The sequence below is a fragment of the Capra hircus genome, chromosome 4, assembly GCF_001704415.2.
Source record: "Capra hircus breed San Clemente chromosome 4, ASM170441v1, whole genome shotgun sequence".
NCBI lineage: Eukaryota > Metazoa > Chordata > Mammalia > Artiodactyla > Bovidae > Capra > Capra hircus.
The window spans coordinates 115766498-115786946 of record NC_030811.1 but is presented as its reverse complement, the minus strand read 5'-3'; the positions used below and the strand labels follow the sequence as shown (position 1 = coordinate 115786946).

Genomic DNA, 20449 nt, shown 5'->3' with positions numbered 1-20449 from the left:
ACAAGGATGCTCCCCTCACCACTTTTAATCAAAATATTAGTGAAAGTCTTAGATCAGTTTGGCAAGAAAAAGAAGTAAAAAGCACCCAAATAGGAAAAGAAGAAGTAAAACTATCACTATTTGCAGATGATGTGGTACCAAATATAGAACACTGTAGAGACTCCAATAAAAAAAAAAACTGTTAGAACTAATAAATGAATTCAGTAAAATTGCAGGATTACAAAATTACAAACTCAATATATAGAAATCTGTTGCATTTCTATATATTAATGTAAACGATCAGGAAGAGAAGCTAAGAAAACCCATTTACAATTGTATATTGAAGAATAAAATATATAGACATATTTAAGCAAGGATGTGAAAAACCTGTACACTGAAAATTATCAGGCATTTCTGAAAGAAATGGAAGAAGACAAACGGAAAGATGTCCCTTGCTCATGGATTGGAACAGTTAATATTTATATCCTTATTATCCAAAGCAATTGACAAATTTATTGTAATCTTTATCAAAATTCCAATGGCATTTTTCATAGAAATGGATAAAGCAATCCTAAAATTTGTAAGTAGCCACAAAAGACCCTGAATAGTCAAAGCAATCCTGAGTAAGAAAAATAAAGCTGAAACCTCTGTGATTTTAAACTGTACTACGAAACTATGGTAATCAAAATATTATAGTATTGGCATAAAAACAGGCCGATCAATGGAATAGAACAGAGAGCCCAAAAATAAACCCACACATATATGGCCAATTAATTTATGACAAAGCCATAAAAATATATAGAAAGAACAGTGTCTTCAATAACTGGTGTTGGGAAAACGAGACAAACATACAAAAGAATGAAACGGGGCCACTATATTACCCTGTAAATAAAAATGAACTAAAAATGGACTAAAGACTTGAATGTCAGACCTGAAACCATGAAACTCCTAGAAGAGAAATCGGTGGTAAGCTCCTTGACATCAGTTTTGGTGATTATTTTTTGGATTTGACACCAAAAGTGTAGGTGACAAAAGCAAAAATAAAAAAGTGGGACTGGGTTTCTCAAACTATGGGACGGTGGCTCAGCAGTAAACAAGCTACCTGCAATACAGGAGAGGCAGGAAGCAGAGATTTGATCCCTGGGTCAGAAAGGTCCACTAGAGCAGGCATGGCGGCTCACTGCAGTACTCTTGCTGAGGAAGTCCCATGGACAGAGGAACGTGGTGCGCTGTGGTCCATGGGGTCACAAAGAGCTGGACACAACTAAAGGGACAGAGCACGCATGCCCAAATCTTACTTATAAAGCTTCTGTGAAACAAAGGGAAACATCAACAAAATGAAAAGGAGGCCCGCTGAGTGAGAACAGTTTTGCAAATTATATATTCAATAATTGGTTAATATCGAAAATATATAAAGAACTCACACAACTAGAGAGCAAAAAGACCCCTAACACTTCTATGAAAAATTAGGCACAGGATCTGAATAGACATTTCTCCAAAGAAGACACAGAAATGGCCAACAGACACAAGAAAAGATGCTCTACATCACGAATCCTCAGAGAAATGCAAACAGAACCACAATGAGTATCATGTCCTACCTGATAGGACGGCTCTTTCCAAGAAAATAAGAGATAAGAAGTGCTGGTGAGGATGTGGAGAAATGGGGGCCCTGTGCACTGTTGGTAGGAATGTGAATCGGTGCAGCCACTATGAAGAATAGTAGGGAGGTTCCTCAAAACATGAAAAGTGAAACTACCGTATCACCCAGCAATTCCACTGCTGCTGCTGCTGCTGCTAAGTCGCTTCAGTCGTGTCCCAGTCTGTGCGACCCCATGGACGGCAGCCCACCAGGCTCCCCCATCCCTGGGATTCTCCAGCAAGAGTACTGGAGTGGGTTGCCATTGCCTTCTCCGAGTAATTCCACTACTGGATATTTACCCAAAGAAAAGAAAAATACTAACTTGAGAAGATATATATGCTTCCATGTGTATCGCTTATAGTAGCCAAAATATGGAGACAACCTAAGTATCCATCAATGAATAAGTAGCTATGAAGTGGCACAGGTATTGAATGGAACATTATGCAGCCATGAAAAAGAATGAAATCTTGCCATTTGCAACAACACGGATGATGAACCGTGGGGGCGTTATGCTAAGTGACATGTCAGACAAAAAAGACAAATACCATATGATCTCCCTTATATGTGGAATCTAAATAAATAAACATGCAAATGAGCTCATAGATGCAGAAAACGGATTGTGATTCCCAGAGGCATGGGGGAGGGGAGGGGACAGAATAGGAGAAGGGAGTCAAAAAGTATAAACTAACAGCCATAAAAGTTATAAAATAAATCAGTCCTGGAGACATCATGTATAAGCCTGGTAACTGTAGTTAATAAGACTGTATTGTCTACTTGAAAGTTGCTAAGAGAGAAGATCTTAAAAGTTCTTACACAAGGAAAACATTCTGTAACCGAGTGTGGTGACAGATGCTAACGAGACTTAATATGATCACTCACTATATCTACAAACAGTGGGTCAGTTACAAAGTAGATGAAATAGTAGTGCATTTTCCCCTCGGCCTGCACCAATTCAGGGCTTCTGCTGCTTAGTGTCCATGGCACACAAGCTCTTTTGACAACTGCCACCAAATGATAAGGGTAGGCTGCAGAGCTATAACAGTACGTTCCCTAGATCCAGAGACTTAGACAGAGGTTCTTGATTCTGACCATAGCCCTCCCAGGATTGGAACTGTCCAGGGATGGAACCACTAGCCTTTCAAGGACAGAAGAATCCAGATGACCACCCTCATCTTTCTGTCCATCCATGAAAAGGTGTGATTGTGAACAGGGGTTTCTACTGGCCAGTCTGCAGGTCGCTTGGACATCATGTCCACTCACATGGCATCAGTGAGAATGCAATGAGAGAGTCTCAGATAGCAGCAGAGAGCCTGGGAAGTTGGTCTTGATGGGTGGCTGTGTGACTGAAATCAAAGGAGGGAGGCTGATGTTTGCTGGAAGCTGGTGGTCCCTGAAGTGGGACCAAGAGTCTGGCCTTCCTCCTGTCGCTGCCTTGATGTCTGCTGCTTTTCTTGATGGGAGGAAGGGAGCAGCTCTCAGCAAATGATCTGAATTAAAATTAACGCACTGTTTGCAGCCGTTTAACTCGTTTCCTTTGTAAGAGAATATAAGTGTCTATGGGGCTTCCCAGGTGGTGCTAATGGTAAAAACAAACCAAAACAAAACAAAAACAAAACAAACAAAACAAACACCTGTCAATGCAGGAGACATAAGAGATGCAGGTTCAGTCCCTGGGTCGGGAAGATCCCATGCAGAAGGAAATGGCAACCCGCTCCAGTATTCTTGTCTAGGAGATCCATGGACAGAGGAGTGTGGCGGGCTGCAGTCCATAGTCTCACATAGAGCTGGTACGACTGAAGCAACTTAGCTTGCATGCACGCATAAGCTTCTGTGTGAGACTTTAGGCAACTGAACATGCTATAAGCCAAAAACGGAAGCAACAGGAGAACCCTCAGCAATTCCAATTTAGTAACATTTTGTGTCCATTTTTAATTAATATTTCAGTAATGAAGTTACTAAAGTTAATTATATTTCAGTAATAAGATGTAAGTATTGATACATGAATTTTTGATTAAATTTCTGATTTGGATTAGTAAGTGGAAATATTACTTAATTAACTAAAATTCATTCAGTAATGAAATATTATGATGTAAGTAAGTTCATGTGGAGGGATTATATTTACATTTGCTCTAGCATGATGATGCGGACAATCCTTTTTTGTTATTATTTGAAAATGGTTTGCTACATATCTTGTAACTCTATATTTAATTATCAGTCGTAATATTTGGCAGCAATAAAGCAAATTTAACAGTGCAGTATTATCAAGGAACAGGGTGGCTGCATTTGAAACCCTAATTTGTGTTCATTTAGCGTCAGCCATGCGCGAGTAAAAGGCAGCCTCGGTCTATGCTGTGGGCTTCTCACCAGAGTGTGAAGAACGTAGTCCCCATGAGAGCCAGGACCCAGCCAAGAGGACAGAACTGGGCCCCAAGTCAACTCCCCTATGCTGGAGTTTAACCTTACAAAACAAGGAAACGGTAGCTCCCTGGCAGACGCGTGGTGGTCCTCAGCTAGTTGTGCGCCTGAGGGTCTGGGTTCCTGAAAACAGGCCTGTGGTCTGGTTTGGCCCAGCACTGAGGATCCCTGAGCCAGGCTGAGTTAGAGGATGCCTGTGCTAGAGCAGCCGGAGCATCCCTATCTCAGACCCGAGAAACAGAAATGCCACAGAGACCCTTACAGGCCAGCCAGCAAGGGCCAGAGGAGGTGCCGTTTCCAGGCAGACTTGCACTGCTGATTGATTTGTGTGCGAAACTGCTTTAGATTTTGCAGTGATGTCTGCCTTTACCAGCTCTTCCTTAGCGACAGAAAGTGTAGATAGAAACACCCCGTGAAAACACTCATGGCAGTGGATTCCCCTAAAAGAAGGGGCTGCTGCTGAGTCGCTTCAGTCGTGTCCAACTCTGTGGGACCCCATAGACGGCAGCCCACCAGGCTGCCCCATCCCTGGGATCTTCGAGGCAAGAACACTGGAGTGGGTTGCCATTTCCTTCTCCAATGCGTGAAAGTGAAGTTGCTCAGTCGTGTCCAACTCTTCGCGACCCCATGGACTGCAGCCTACCAGGCTCCTCCATGCATGGGATTTTCCAGGCAAGAGTACTGGAGTGGGGTGCTGTTGCCTTCCAAGCCTGTGCCTTCTGTGAAAGCAATAAGTACAGAGTTTCCTGTGTGGTTGTGTTTGTGAGTGTGTGTTTGTGCAGCTATGCACAGCATGCGTGAACATGCACAGAAGTACCTCCCTAGAGACTGACAACTGCCAGCATCTTACATAGAAAGAAGTGTGACAAGGCCTAAAGAAAATGATGACTTTTTTATCTGTGTCCCAGACATTCTGGGGGAAATAGTGAAATAAATTTGTCAGTGACTCAGATCTGTGAACTAGCAAATTCACCGAACACCATAGAAACAAGAAGAAGGTGTTGATTCACTCATTTCATAAAACGGACCAGCCAGTTTAAAAAGTGCTCATGAAGCAGGAGAGAAAATGTAGCCCTATTGTGGATGGGGCTTACATGTGGAGTGAGATTCATACACAAACACAGGACTGTCAAGGGAAGTGCAGTCTGGGGAAGAGCCAGCGACCTGGGCTCAGCTGCCCGTGACCCTGAAGAGCGGACGGTGCAGGGAGCTGCCTGTGACTGATGTTTGAGGGGAGGATAGTCCCCACCATGGTGTTCAGAACCCAGGCATGTGCGACCTTGCTGACAGCGACCTCATCATTAGAGAGGTGACAGGCCCTGGCCACTCACCCTGACTCACAGAGGGTGGGGGAGGACCCCAGCCCTCAGGCTTAGGCGCAGCGTGTGGGATGGGGGGGCAGGTGGGCGCCGGCTCACGGGCCTGGCACGAGGGGAGTGAGGCTTGTCTCAGAGACTTGGAAAAGAGCCCAGAAACAGAGGCTGAGGATTCTGCATTAAAGTCAGAAGGGCTTGAGTATTTTCATGATAAGAGATTTTTATTATATATATTATCGTATTATATGTCCTATAACATGTGTGTGCATGCTAAGTCACTTCAGTCATGTCCAACTCTTTCTGACCCTATGGACTATAGCCCACCAGGCTCCTCTGTCCATGGGATCTTCCAGGCAAGAATGCTAGGGTGGGTTGCTATGCCCTCCTCCAGAGAGTCTTCCTGACCCAGGGATCAAACCCATGTCTCTTACATCTCCTATATTGGCAGGCAGGTTCTTTATATATTATATAAGTTATATTCTATTATTTATGTATTGTATATATTGTATGTAATGTTATATATTATTTAATGATATATTATTTGTATATCATATAGTATAGTACATTGATATATTATAATAAGTATAATTATTATATATAGTAATATATAACATATAGTGAACAGTGAAAGTGTTAGTCACTCAGTCATATCTGACTCTTTGTGACCCTATGGACTATAGCCTGACAGGCTCCTCTGTCCCTGGAATTCTCCAGACAAGAATGCTGGAGTAGGTTGCCATTCCCTTCTCTAGGAGATCTTCCTGACCCAGGGATTGAACCTGGGTCTCCTGCATTGCAGACAGATTCTTTAGTGTCTGAGCCACCAGGGATTCCCAAGGTAATAGTATATTTAAATTATATATATGTTATACCTGTGTGTGCGTATGTGTACATGTTTCCTCACACATGCACACACATACCCAGAGCCCTGAAAAGCGCGTGGGGTGCTGTTGGGTAGAGGCCACTGCATTGCGGGTCCCTGAAGGACGGGGCACCGTGGGCAGCCACCCCGGAGCCGCCTCTGCTGGCTCTCACTCACCCGTTGGCCTCTGCAGGCTGTTCCTGGGTGCTTACTTGGGGAGCAGAGCCCAGGCAGCTGTGGGTCAGAACCAGAGAGCCTGGCTTGAGGCAGGCAGAGCTCCTGGGGAGGATGCTGTGGAGAGCAGGGGCACTGGGGGGAGCCCGAGAGGAGAGGCTGGACAGAGCCTCCCGGGTGTCGGCATCCTCTCTGTCTCAGAAGCCACTGTGTCTGGGAGAGAAGACGGATGGCAGTGGGGCTCCCATGGGCAGGTCAGGCGGGTACCCCAGCTTGGGAAGAGCACCCACACTTTTGCTTCAGGCTGGTGGAGTAGCCCCTTAGAATCCGGTTGGTGAAACAGATGCTGACAGGTGCCCACTGGGGGTCTGAGTTCTGAGAGAAGAAAAGAGAAAGCAGCGACTCTTTTCCTTCCCTCTGGGGCCCCCATCGCTCCAGCTGCGCCCCGTCCACCTGCCCCGTGTGACCCGGGTAGTGAGAGGCGGCCGAGCCTGCCAGCCTGTAAACCCCGAGGTAAGACGGTCCCGGGGACTGCCTCCGGCTGCTGTCCAGACTCTGCTCTCAGAGGGACAGACTTCCCTCCCCTTCTGAGTACCTGTCAGGCCTGCATGGACACCCCTGGCCTGGATGACAGCCTGCTTGGCTGTTTTACTAGACAGACACCCCCACTAGCTCCCCACATGGCACCCAGAAAGAGAGGTGCCCTGCATGTCTCCTGGAATGACAAATAGCAGCAGGTAGATCCGCTTCCCAGTTTTCTGATGGGTCATAGCAGCCATGTTCTGTAACTGTTGTAGTCTCTGGTTTTCCTCCTGGCTTGCTCACCTGGCGGTGAAAGGATTGGACAGAACCCCTCAAATCTCCTTTGACGTTTCCTCTCTTCCCTGCCTGGGATGAGGAAACCAGCATCTGATCCGAAGTCGCCTCTTCTAACCCTCCTCTCTCCTGGGCCTCTGGGCTGTTGCCACCTCCTGCAGCTCCCCTGCAGTCACCTCTCGCCTTCTCTTTTTATTTCCAACGGAATTAATGTCTTCAAGGGAGACTGCAGAGTGGGCATGAGTCAGGAGAACTGCAGAATCTTGTCCCTAAAGGTCAGGTGCGCAGACAAGGGCAGGGCGCCAAGGCTGCAAGAGAAGGTCGCAGGCTGCCTGATGGAACCTGCACAGCTTTACAGGTGGACGTTACAGGTGATGCTGTAACGTGTGTGGCCTGAGGCCCTGTCTCCATGGCCAGGTTGGCACCCACTGGTTCAGCTGTGTCTTCTGCAGGCAGTGGAGCCCCAGAGAGGGATTGGGGGTGGGTCACTGGTGCTTTGTTAATTAATAGTAAAGCTCCAGAATTTATGATTGATCTCCTTAAATCAGATGGAAGTTATTCAAGGTTCCCCTGGAAACAGCATTCACGTCCTGATATGCTTTTCTGAGGGGAAGTCTGAGGGGCAGAAGTCTTGTGCAGTTGTTTCCAGTGGAGGTTTGTCTCACGTGGGAACCCCCACGATCCTTGGGCTGGAGGATTATCCAGCCATGATGAGAAAGGATGCTCTGACCCAGGCTGAGACCAAAGGAAGCTTGAAATCTTCATGCCGAGTGAAAGAAGTCAGACCTGGAAACCACGTGTTGTTTGACTCCATTCATGTGAAGCAGCCAGGAAAGGCCACCGAGAGTCAGAAAGCAACCAGGTGGTCGCCAGGGGCTGGGGAGATGGATGGGCAGTGGCTACTGAATGGACCAGGGTGTCCTTTTAGAGGGATGAGCAGTTCTAGAATTGGATGGTGATGTCTGGGCATCATCTGGAATGTACTTCATGCTTGTGAACTGCACATTTTAAAGTGGTTAAAATGATAACTCTTATGTTATACATACTTTGACACTTAAAAAAAATCAAATACCTACTCCCATCCCAGAGTGTATGCTGAAGTTGATCTGGGGTGTGGCTGGCATCTCCCATCTTCAAAAGCTCCAGGGTTGGGGTCCCAGTGTGCGGCCAAGTTTCAGAACCTCTGTTTCCCACCAGCCTGTCTGGCTTCACACTGTCTGGATATGATTCTGGAGGAGCCACTCTCTCCGCTTCAGTTTCCCTTCCTGTGAAAGGGGGTCATGTGATTACCAACCTGGCGGAATGGTCCTGTGATCAGATGGGTTGGTGTGTGGGAGCTGAATGACCCCACTCATCCCTGCTGTTTCTGCTCCAGTTTGGGGTGGGATCCCTTCCTTCCCCCGCAGCTCTGATTCTCCCCACTCTCAGCCAGCATTTGCTCAGACTCCCTTCTGGAAGGGGGACCACCCTTCTCTGTTTGCCCAGGAAAGTCTGCAAAATGCTGTTGCCCTGTGTTCTTTCTAACTGGACTTTTTCCTTGGTCCTTCTCATAAGGGTCCCATCTTCAGTGGTGAATTTTGGGGTCAATCTTCTACAGAGTGAAGCCTGTGGTTAGCAAAGGATGAGGGATGTCTTTGCAGGTGAGAGGGGTCGTTTGGACGGTGCCCTGAAGAACTGGTCTCCTCAACCAACAGACAACTGAATCACACCCACACTTCCTGCTTCTTTAAAAAACGAAAACCCTACTGCTTTACTTGAAGGTGAATTTAATAGAAAAGACATTTTATCAGCTTGACTTCCTCCATCTAACGACTCAGTTATCTGGACTTACAGAGCAGCCTTCCTGATTTGATAGGAGTGTTAGAAATCGTCTGGTTGCTTACAGGGAGAGTCTTTCTCATTTTATTGAATAGTTTTGTTTCTATATGGAGAAAAGGCGTCTTTTTCCGTTAGCTCTGAGAGCCAGCCAATACCAATCAGCTGCTGGATCCAACCTGCGGTATTCAGGAAACACACATGAGCCACTTGACATGCGAGGCGTGATGTCTTTTGGAGAAATCCACTAATCAATGCCTTTATTCATTTATCTCCACTGTGACCATGTAGGAAATCTTACTCCTGGTGAGTTTTAGTAAACAGAACTCACAGGTCAGCTTTCAAAGTCTGCTACCTTGAAAATTGTAGGGAACTTCGCACATTTGAAAGGGAAACCTTTATTATTAAGGTTTTATGGTTCATATGAATTGGAATCATCACCCCCACCTGCCAAAACTGTGCTTGAGTTTGCACCCATTGAAATCTCACATAGAGCCGCAGCAAGCCATCACACATGCGCGCGCGCACACACACACACACACACACCCTGTTGTGCGGGTCTGGGTGTTGCCCTCAGGTCTCTGCCCGCCTCATCCCCATGAGCCTAGCACTCAGCCACACTCACCTCTCTCCACTCAGCATCCTACCACCTCACCCAGTATGCCTCCTCCCCTGCCACCTCCACACCCGCTGTGGAGCCTCCACACTGACCTGGGGTCGCAGCACGCCCACCACCTTCCTGCGGCCAGGCACCGCTGACTTATACCGAGGCTGGTTTCCTTTTCATTCACAAGCTTTTCACATCTTTCTGGCTCTCTAAACTGGTGTTGGTGAAAGCGGTCAATTATGAGTAGTCAGCATATTCCAAGCATCCCCTGTGTTTGCTAACAAGGTTTCAGGAGGTCCTGAAAGCAGCGGAAGGCTCAGAGTTCCAGAGTATTCAGTGTCATCCCTGAGTTCAGTTGGAAGGCGGATACTGCCAGCTGGATGTTTTTGGTATGCTGTAAGGAAAAATCCGACCAACAGAGGAAAGATCTCTGAAATTGTTCTGAAGCCTGAAACTGTCAGAGAGCTTCAGTGACGCAGTATTTTGTTGGCCAAATAGCTTCTACAAGTTATCTTCTAAAGCAATGTCATTCCGAGGAATGTGGCCCTAGAGAATGGCTATTTCCCACTCACATCACATGGTAGAAACTAGATTCCTAAGTTCTGTGTCTCTGTCCATCACGAGGATTCATTCTCACGATGCTGATGGGTTTCAGCCTCTTTGTTTGCCCTTTTCTCTGAACTGATGCCAGATTTCCAGGCCACAGGAAGGCAGGGTACCCCCTGGCTGAGGGATTCAGCCAAGAGTGTGTCCTTTAGGAAGGCTGTGCTCTGAGGATAAGGAAAAGCAGGCAGAGCATCCAGGGCAGTGCTGGCAGCCGTGGTGGGGAGCAGTGTTCCCTGCCTTCACGTCAGAGGAGCTCTGATAGACCCGGGCTGCCCTGTGAGTGTGGGTGGGAGAGCGAGGTCCACCTCCTTGCAGGCTCTGTCCTGTGGCCCTGCCTTATATCCCTGCCAGAACCTGTATCCAAAGAAAAGATGATGTGCTACCAGGTCTGACTAACTTCTCTCCCATTGAATTTTTTGATAAAGAGAGAACGAAGCAAGGAAGGAAGGAGGGAAGGAGGAGAGAAAAGAAAAAGAAAGAGAGGAAAGCAAAGCTATTGAAATCTTTCAAAGGGGGGCAGCATGGTGAAAGAAGAGGAGGCATGCAAGATGCTTGGAACTGACCAGTTGAATCCCATTCCCCAGGAGCTCAGGCATCCTGAGGAGTTCAACTCATTTCCTTGGGCCTCAGCTTTTCTCCCCATTAAAACTCTAAAACCATGCCAGCCTAAGAATATCTGGTCTAATTTAGAAGCAGGTGATGCGGATAAGATCATCGATGGCTATTTCAGATTGTACTTACTATAACCAAAATATTTTCCTCAATATTTAGGCCAAAACCTCTGTCTGAATGCCTCGCCAACCATGTCAAAAGGTCGACTTTATCATGCGCTTGATTCTCGCGAGGTAGTCTGTCTTTGCCAGAATGAACAGTTTTGAGAAACGGGAACAAATAACTCTTCCTCCTTACTACTTTATGAAACCATCTTTTTAAGTGTTTATTGAATTCATGGCAATATTGCTTCTGCTTTATGTTTTGACTTTTTGACTGCAAGGCATGTGAGATCTAAGCTCCTCAGGCAGGGATTGAGCCCACACCCCCAGCATTGGAAAGTGAAGTCTTAACCACTGGACCACGAGGGAAGTCCCTGAAACAATTTAGACAGAAATGTTTCAAGTGCAGCATTGCCCTGTTTGTCTCAGAAGCATATTCTAGTGAGAGTTCACGGCTCCCTTCCGGTTTCAGCTGTGACATGGATGCCTGTAAAGCTGCCTGAGGCGGGTGACGTCAGCAGCCCCAGCAGAGGATACAGTGGGGCCCCCAAGGAAAGGGCGATGCTCACCTTGGGCACTCTCAGCGTCCTGCGCGATGGATTATGAGTAAATGAGTAAAGAGGAGAACCTGCTCTTTGCAGTCCCTGTGAACCCAAGAATCATTCTAGGGAGAGCCAGCGCTCCCAGAGCCTTCCCCAGGGCTATAGGGAGCTCTCACGGCAGTGCTGGCCCCGTGGAGACCACTGTGCCTGCAGTGATGGTCCCCATAGGTTAGGGGCAGAGCTAATTCTTAAGGCCAAACCTGCAGTCACCTGCCCGCCCCTAGGAGCTCAAGGCTTCTCAGCACGGCTCCTTGGGAAACCCCCAGAGTTTGTGCGTCTCCCCAGAGAGAAGCCAAGAGGGTATGTGTCAATGAAACAAATGTCACTGGTGTATCAGTAAAACAAAGGGTGTTGCAAGTCATCAAGCCATCACATTACAGCCACCCAGATGTGAGGGAGCTTGGGATGGAAACAGGATCCCCGCCATTGAACCAGCAGACGCTGCAGCCGCCCCCAACGCGGACCCTGAGAAGACTCAGGGTGAGAAAACTCCACAGGAAGCTGGCTCCAGGCAGCTGAGGTGGATGTCCAAGGGATGATTTCAGTGAGCCAGACTCTTGCGTCTTCCCATAGAAAGAGAAGCGTGATGTCTGGTTTTCCTCAGTTAACGGCAATCTTTTGATGTTTCGAGTTGCAAAAATCCCTATATATTCTGGCTCCCCCCACCTTAGCTCTTCTGAGCAGTCCCTCAGAGCTCTCAGAAGGGCTGTGTCCCAGGCTTAAGTCCTCAGTTTTGTCCACTGAATAAAACATAATTCTCAACTTTTCGGCTATCCATTATTTTTCAGTCGAGCCATCCTGAGAAGCCATGAGCTCCCAGGGGCGGGCGGGTGACTGCAGGTTTGGCCTTAAGAATTAGCTCTTTCCTGTCTTGCATACAGGGTCATCATTGCCATCTTCCTAAATTCCACATATATGTGTTAGTATACTGTATTGGTGTTTTTCTTTCTGGCTTACTTCACTCTGTATAATTGGCTCCAGTTTCATCCATCTCATCAGAACTGGTTCAAATGAATTCTTTTTAACGGCTGAGTAATACTCCATTGTGTATATATACCACAGCTTTCTTATCCATTCATCTGCTGATGGACATCTAGGTTGTTTCCATGTCCTGTCTATTATAAACAGTGCTGCGATGAACATTGGGGTACATGTGTCTCTTTCAATTCTGGTTTCGGAAAAAGGACACAGATGTGTATAATGGACTTTTGGACTCAGAGGGAGAGGGAGAGGGTGGGATGATTTGGGAGAATGGCATTCTAACATGTATACTATCATGTAAGAATTGAATCGCCAGTCTATGTCTGACACAGGGTGCAGCATGCTTGGGGCTGGTGCATGGGGATGACCCAGAGAGATGTTGTGGGGACGGAGGTGGGAGGGGGGTTCATGTTTGGGAACGCATGTAAGAATTAAAGATTTTAAAATTTAAAAAATAAAAAAAATAAAAATAAAAATAAATAATAATAATAATAAATAAATAAATAAAAGAATTAGCTCTGCCCCTAACCTATTGGGACCATCACTGCAGGCCTCCGCAGGTGGTGTTCTGGCTGCAATAACAACAGAAGGCAATCAGGATTCACTAGAATACAGACTACATTTCAAACAAAAACAAACATGTATTTAATTCAAAATTAGATATCTATGGCAAAATCAACAGATCCCAAAGCTGTTTCCCGATCCTCCACATCCAGCTGTGCGTGTGAGATGGGATCAAATTATCATCTTAATTTTTTTTAGTATTTGTTTCTGTATGTGGCTCCACCGAGTCTTAGCTGAGGCATGTGGGATCTTCGATCTTCGGTGAAGGCACGTGGGGTCTTCAGTTGCAGCTTGCGTAATGTTAACTGTGGCATGCAGACTCTTAGTTTCCGCATGCAAGACCTAGTTCCCTGACCAAGGCCCCCTGAACTGGAAGCTTGAACTCTGAGCCGCAGGATCCCCAGTGAAGTCCCATCTTATCATTTTATACTGAAGGTAATAAATTCGTAGGCTGTCAGGGTGGTGTGAATTCATTCCTCCAGTGACTGCAAAGGAGGTGTGCACCCCGCAGTCTGAAGTCCCATGAGTTCTGGGTCCTAAAGGTTGGTGTAAGGTGAATGCAGAGAAAAAGAGAGCTAGCCGGGCAGTCAGGCAAGAAAAGAGGAATTTATTAGTCAGAAAAGAGAGGGTGACTGGCCCTTAAGGAGAACCAGTGTCCTCCATTTCTGACAGGGTCTTTATTATACCCCACCAATGAAAAATTCTCTGAAGGGATGGTTAAATTTTAGCCTGTAGTTGAGTCCTGTGGTCACGGAGCCGGAGGTCTGGACCTCCTGGTGGAGGTTGTAGCTGGTGGTCTCGTAGCTTTGAGAAGGTAGGCACCAGTGAGAAAACAGAATGTCATTTGGGCAATTTGGTCAATCTCAAGGATCACTGATTTTATTCTCTGTTTGCGAGGTCAACATAATGAGCCATCTTAACAAGGAGACCCCTTGTGGGCCCTGTCAGTTGAGTTTGCTTTATTCCCGTTTTCATTATCCATTACTCTTTCTTAATGATTTATTGGGCTTCCATCACAGGAGAAAAAAACTAAGAAAATCTGATGTGACTATGAAACCCAGAACCTGTGAATTTTTCTGCCAACATTTGTAGGAAGGTATGACTCATTCCCCTACGAGAAAAGGATTTGATATTTTTTTTTAATGCTATTGAACAGTTTGGCAAAGAGCAGGAAATGAGATCCCTCCTGCAGGCAAGCCGTGGTCTGTTCCCCGTGAAACTTGGCCACTGAGCAGCAGGAGAAAATCCCACAACGGAACAGGAGGCGTGGACCAGGCTGTCTAGACCCCAGGCTACATGGGCCACAGTGTGGTTTACCATCTTATTTTACACTGATATGAATTAGCCTCCTAAACGACATCCAGTACTTAACAATGTTTCTATCCAAATTATTCTGTGGATTTTTTTTTTCTTTATTGTGTGTGCAAATTCCAAGAGTGGGGAAAGAAGGAAAAGAGTTAAACCACAAATATCCTCTGGGCAGCCAAGTTGTTTTGGCCGCCCCTGGATTGAAAGTTGAGAAGCATTGTTGTGTTTCAGCATTGAGAGGGGGCTTGATGGACCAAGAACCAGGGGACACCGACACCGGGGGTGTGAAGGGTAGGCTGGGTTAGGGAGAAAGCTCTGTGTGCTCTGCAGAACAGAGTTGGCGGAAAACCCTGTTGTGTCAGAACTCAGCTCTGTTCCAGAGACACAGACACTGTGAAGCCCGTCAGTGACGGGTGTCAGGACTGGAGGCGGCCAGGATCGGTGGCTCTGGGCTCCAGCTTTCTGCTGTCAAGGCCGTCTCTCTATGGCCCTGATGAGATCATTCTTACCAAAGATACTTATCAAAGGAGAGGGCAGCCACATATTGGGACAGAGCCAACATGGCAGAAACACGCTGGGTGCTGACAGCAACTCTGAAGTAAGTGGAAGGCCCCCCATTTTAAAGATGGAGCCCTTCCTGCCTGTGTGTGCAGGGTGGGTGCTGAGGCAGCGCCCCCGCTTCAGGAAAGAGTTGACAGACTCAGAAGCCCCAGTGCTCTAAGGGCAGCAGGGTTACAGAGGAGGAGCCTGAAATAGATATAAAATAGATGCGCTGTGAAGTGCTTTTAACAGTGTCTGCACAGAGCTGGGAACATGCTCGGGGCACAGAAGGGACCGAAGTGAGTTCAAAGAGGCGCTGGGGCTTCTACCAGGCAGGCGTAGTTGTGGTGAGGACGGAGGCAAGAAGGACTGGGAGTTCCAGTATAGACAGGGAAGAGGGAAGAAAAGCAATTAGGGTCGGGAATGCCAGGCACCCTGTCACAAATTCCATGTTTAAGGGATGCCAATGGGTCTGGGCACGCTCCAGAGATGCAGGCAGTGGGCAGAGTTCTCAGCTGTGCTGCACAGGCCTTAACAAACCTCCGCAGCATGAGTTTGTATCCTCTCGAATGGGGTGGGGGTCATGCGAGCGAGCCAGCCCCCGTCCAGTGGGGGCATGCGAGTGAGCCAGCCCTTCAGTGTAACGCGTGCCCAGCTCCAGACTTGGGTCAGCCTAGCCCGTGCTCTGGTTTGCTTCATTTACCATCCAGACCTGGCACTGTTGAGTGCACTTAAGTTATTTTGTCTTTTTCTGTGTTCACAGTTGCAGTGGAGGTGCATGTAAGGCAGATGAAGTATTTAAGAGTTCATTTTGCAGTGGCTCATTTGCTTAGTGGGAGATTTCCCCGGTGGTTCAGCGGTAAGGAATCTGCCTGCAATGCAGAAGATGTGGGTTCAATCCCCGGGTCAAGAAGATCCCCTGGAGAAGGAAATGGCAACCCACTCCAGTATTCTTGCCTGGGAAATCCCATGGAGGAACCTGGCGGACTGCAGTCCATGGGGTCACTAAAAAGTTGGACGTAACTTAGCAACTGCTTAGTACACATCTGACGTCTGCAGAACTCGAGGATTTGGGAGAAACACTGACATTTTTCTTTAGGTTTTTCTATGGGAGCCTGGGTTTCGTTTTTTGGGTTGTAGGGCTCTTTCCTGTGGGTCCCCGACCTGTTATGAGCAGTGGTGAGCAGTGCGTTTGAGCAGATGTTATGAGCTTTTGATGAGCAGTGCATTTGATAGCGTCTTGCAGGAAAGCTTGAATTGGCATAAGAAGCAGGGATTCAACTTTCCTTTGATGTTAATATTTAAGTACAAGAAAATCTGAGTCTCAAAAATCTTCTCAGGAAACTGAATAATGGTGTAATTGGCAGAACAGAATAGGCTGAGGGCACGTCGTACAGGGCTGCTATTGAAAATGGTGAGTTTTCTTTCGATGTTTATTTCAAATGTGGTGAGCTAATAGCTCACCCACAAGTTCCTGATGTGAAATGTAAGGGCAGATTTCCCCACCCACTCACTCCTGCTCCTGTGGACTCAAGGGCCCGCCAGTTACCAGGAGCTGCTGGGAGCCTGGGACTTGGCTATGAGTGCACAAAGGGAATGATCGCTGTCCTCATGGGGCTCACACTGTAACGAGGGAGAAAAAAGAAACGTACAGATGCATAATGACCGTACTAGCACATACTGGATGCTCGCTTTGTGCCTCGAACTCTCTAAGCCTCTTTCACCCATTGTAACCCATTTAGTTCTCACCATTTCTCTGGGATGGAGGTACTATTATTGACCTCAATTTTGCAGGAGATAAACTGAGGCAGAGAGAAGTTAAGAAACCTCTCCAAGGTCACACAGCTTATCAGTGGCAAAGTCATGAGTCCAGGCAGTGTGTCCCCCTCATCTGTGGCCTGACCACTCCACTGCATTGGCCCTCAGTGTGGACCACGTGGAGTGGAGACACTGGTTCTGGGGAGGGCCAGGGCAGGACAGAGGGCATAGCAGGGTAAGGGATGGGCATCCATTTCGGTTTTATTTTGGAATTAGACTGCTAGTTATCTAAATGTTCTTCCCTGCCCTAACACTTGCATTATTCCACTAAATAGAACCTAGGAGGGAAAACTGAAAAAAAAAGTAATAATACATGTATATGCCTTTAGTCTGCTCCCTGGATATAGACGTTGCTCCTTGGGAGCAGTTAACTAGGGCGTTATGTCGAATTTGTTTTCAGTTAATTAGGGATCTGTTGTGAAGTACTGCGTTTGATGGTCACATGAAATATCCAGAGCAGGCTGTTTATACTACCCTGCCAATTATTTGAAACTTCCCAAAGTTAGGAGAAACCTAAGCCTCTTCCAGGTGGCGGGTGAGATGCTGCTCCAGACGGCAAAGATGGGCCGCTTCTACGTTCCAGGAGAAACACACCTGTTGATCTGTTCCTTCCCCTTCTCAGCATCTAAGTACTTGGTCTGATGACAGGTCACAAATTTAAGGAGGCAAATTCATCATTGTAGGTGGGTCGAGAGTTTTCCACAATTCTAGCTGGTAAGAATTCCTCGTACAGCTTTAAACAGTCTTGCTGTTTCCTTCATGATTAGCAAAATAAACCTCATACCAGGAACCTGTCCTGTAATGGGTCTGTGGTCATTTTCCCTGGAGAGTGAGAATAGAAGGGCTTTGCTGTCGTGATTCAAGCATTGTTTGTCTGTGAAAATGATGATGGAGAAGCTCTGGTGGGTGTCGGGTGCTCCGTTTTCATCTCTGAACATTCATGCACCCAGAAGCATCTCGGAGTAATGCAGGTTTTATATTTTTCTCTTTCTCTGACAGGGCTGCTTGACGACCCCGAACTCCCCGTGTGTGAATCCACGTTCTGCTCTCCTGGGTCCATCCCTCTCTCTTGGCAACATCTCAGGGGTGTCGGTCAAGTCGGACCTGAAGAAGCGCCGGGCACCCCCTCCTCCAATCCTGCCCCACGCAGGGCCACCTGTGCAGGACAAGACATCAGAAAAGGTAGGGAGAGGACATCGCGCGGATCAGCTAAATGAACCTGTGAGTTCTCTGGAAGGCCCCCGTGTGTACTGTCATCCTTCAAGCTTGTGGCTCTAGCAACAAGATGGCTCAGGGTGAAAATGTAAGCTTTATTTAGAAGTCTAGGTGAGGTGCTGCATTGCTTCAATTAGGGAAGATCAGAAACTATTTTTGTGCTGAGGCTTAGACTTGTTGATTAGCATTTATCATTAGCTTTGAAATTTAGCACAGGATTGCTTAATGAGAAAATTGCAAGCACTGTAAGGAATCTGAAGTGTGTTTAAGACAGGGATGACACATAATATTAATGTAATATAGGTGCCCAAGTAATCTACATTCACAGCAAAGCTGAGAAGGTGTTTGCATGAGAAGTTGGTTGCTACATGACATGACATCTATTTAGGGAGGCCTTGTTTCTGGGGAGCCTTCAGAGCAGAGTGACTTTGCACATGCCTCTCCCGTGGTGACTGGCAGAGCCTGCATCCTCATAGCTGGCATCTCCCTCTGGGCTTCTTCCTTCATCTGCCTGATGATGTGACTTGAAACACTATTTGAAATATCAGACCCTCCCTTCCCAGGGGTCAGGACATTATTTGACAAGTTTCCTAGCTTAAAGTGTGACATGGAAAAAGATTATTTGGATGGGGTGTGGGAAGGATGACACCCTGCTGTGGTCAGGATGGTCAGTGTGCTCTGGGCTCTTCCAGAAGTTGAGCTCCCCTGGGCAGCAGCAGGCCTGCTCCACACAGACTCTGAGATACAGGCTGGTCTGCAGTGTAAAGAGAAGGGCAAGTGATTCCTCACTGAGCTGAGAGGGTTCCTGGCATCGCCCCGTGAATGGGGGCATTTACATGGAGCCCCTTTAAGCCCAGCTCTCCTCCAGCAGGAGCTGACTGTCTTCACACTTTCCTCCTACTCCGTGGGGTCACTTGGCTGACCCATGCCTGTTCATCTGGTCCTTGGCATCACACCCTGCTAGTCTTGAGGTCCAGGTTCTTTGGGGCTTATTCATAAACTAACTTTACTTAGAATGAATTGGAAACCAGGTCTCCACCTTCTGGAGGGAAAGCTTGACCCCTGCGTTGTGTTAGTGGTCGTGTAAGTGGCTCTGTGGCAGTGTCGTGACTCCTCACGTCCTTTCCTTCCTGGCCTGGTTACCTGTCTATCTGTGCGTCAGCCTGTCTGCTCACCGGCCACCTCTCTCAGTCCCTCCAGGGTGTTCTTTATCCTGGATCTCAGAGACGCCCCATGCCCATCTACTGGCTTGACCAGCCATAGCCCTTGAAATCTGTCTGAAAAGCCTGTAACACAGTGCATTTTAGATGAAGTATTTTGATTTGTGATCAAAATAGGATCCACTGGAGGAGGGAATGGCAAACCATCCCAGTATATTTGCTGTGAGAACTTCATGAGTTGTATAAAAGGCCCAAAAGATGAGTCCCCCAAGTGTCCAATATGCTACTGGGGAAGATTGGAGGAGAATTACCAATAGCCCCAGAATGAATGAAGCCCCAGAATGAATGGCTGGGCCAAAGCAGACACTATGCTCAGTTATGGATGTGTCTGGTGATGAAAGTAACATCTGATGCTGCAAAGAACAGTATTGCATAGGAACCTGGAATGTTAGGACAATGAATTAAGGAAAATCGGATGTGGTCGAGCAGCAGATGGTAAGATTAATCATTGACATCCTAGGAATCAGTGAACTAAAATGAACGGGAATGGGCAAATTTAATTCAGATGACCATTTTATCTACTATTTTGGGCAAGAATCCCATAGAAGAAATAGAGTAGCCCTTGTAATCAGCAAGAGAGTCTAAAATACAGTACTTGGGTGCAACGTCAAAAATACCGGAATGATCTATGTTCATTTCCAAGGCAAGCCATTCAGCATCACAGTAATCCAAGTCTATGCCCCTAGGATGGTGAAGAAGCTGAAGTTTATCAGTTCTATGAAGACCTAGAAGACCTCCTAGAACTAACACCTAAAACAGATGTTCTATTCATCATCAGGGATTGGAATCCAAAAGGAGGAATTCAAGATACACCTGGAGTAACAGGCAAGTTTGGCCTTGGAGAACAAAATGAAGCAGGGCAAAGGTTAACTGAATTCTGCCAAGAGAATGCTCTCGTCATAGCAAATACCCTTTTTCAGTGACATAGAAGATGACTTTACACATGGACATCACCAAATGGTCAGTACCAAAATCAAATTGATTATATTCTTTGTACCTGAAGATGGAAAAGCTGTATCCAGTCAGCAAAAACAAGATCTGGAGCCTACCCGGAGCACAGATCATCAGTTTCTCATAGGAAAATTCAGGGAATAAAACCGGGAAGAACAATAGGCCAGCCAGGCGTGACTTAAATCCCGTATGAATCTGCAGTAGAGGTAATGAATACATTCAAGGGACGAGATCTCGTGAACAGTGTGCCTAAAGAACTATGGACAAAGGTCTGTGATATTGTACAGAAGGTGGCGAACAAAACCATC

At 46.8% G+C, this 20449-nt stretch overlaps 1 protein-coding gene across 1 annotated transcript in view; it reads left to right on the top strand.

The window, feature by feature from the left end:
• COBL (cordon-bleu WH2 repeat protein) overlaps nucleotides 1-20449 on the top strand; it is a 296580-nt gene that overhangs the window by 147231 nt on the left and 128900 nt on the right. The window contains exon 6 of the mRNA XM_018047457.1: nucleotides 17755-17937. Coding sequence (XP_017902946.1) covers nucleotides 17755-17937 — 183 coding nt within the window. The remainder of the gene's footprint in view (nucleotides 1-17754; nucleotides 17938-20449) is intronic.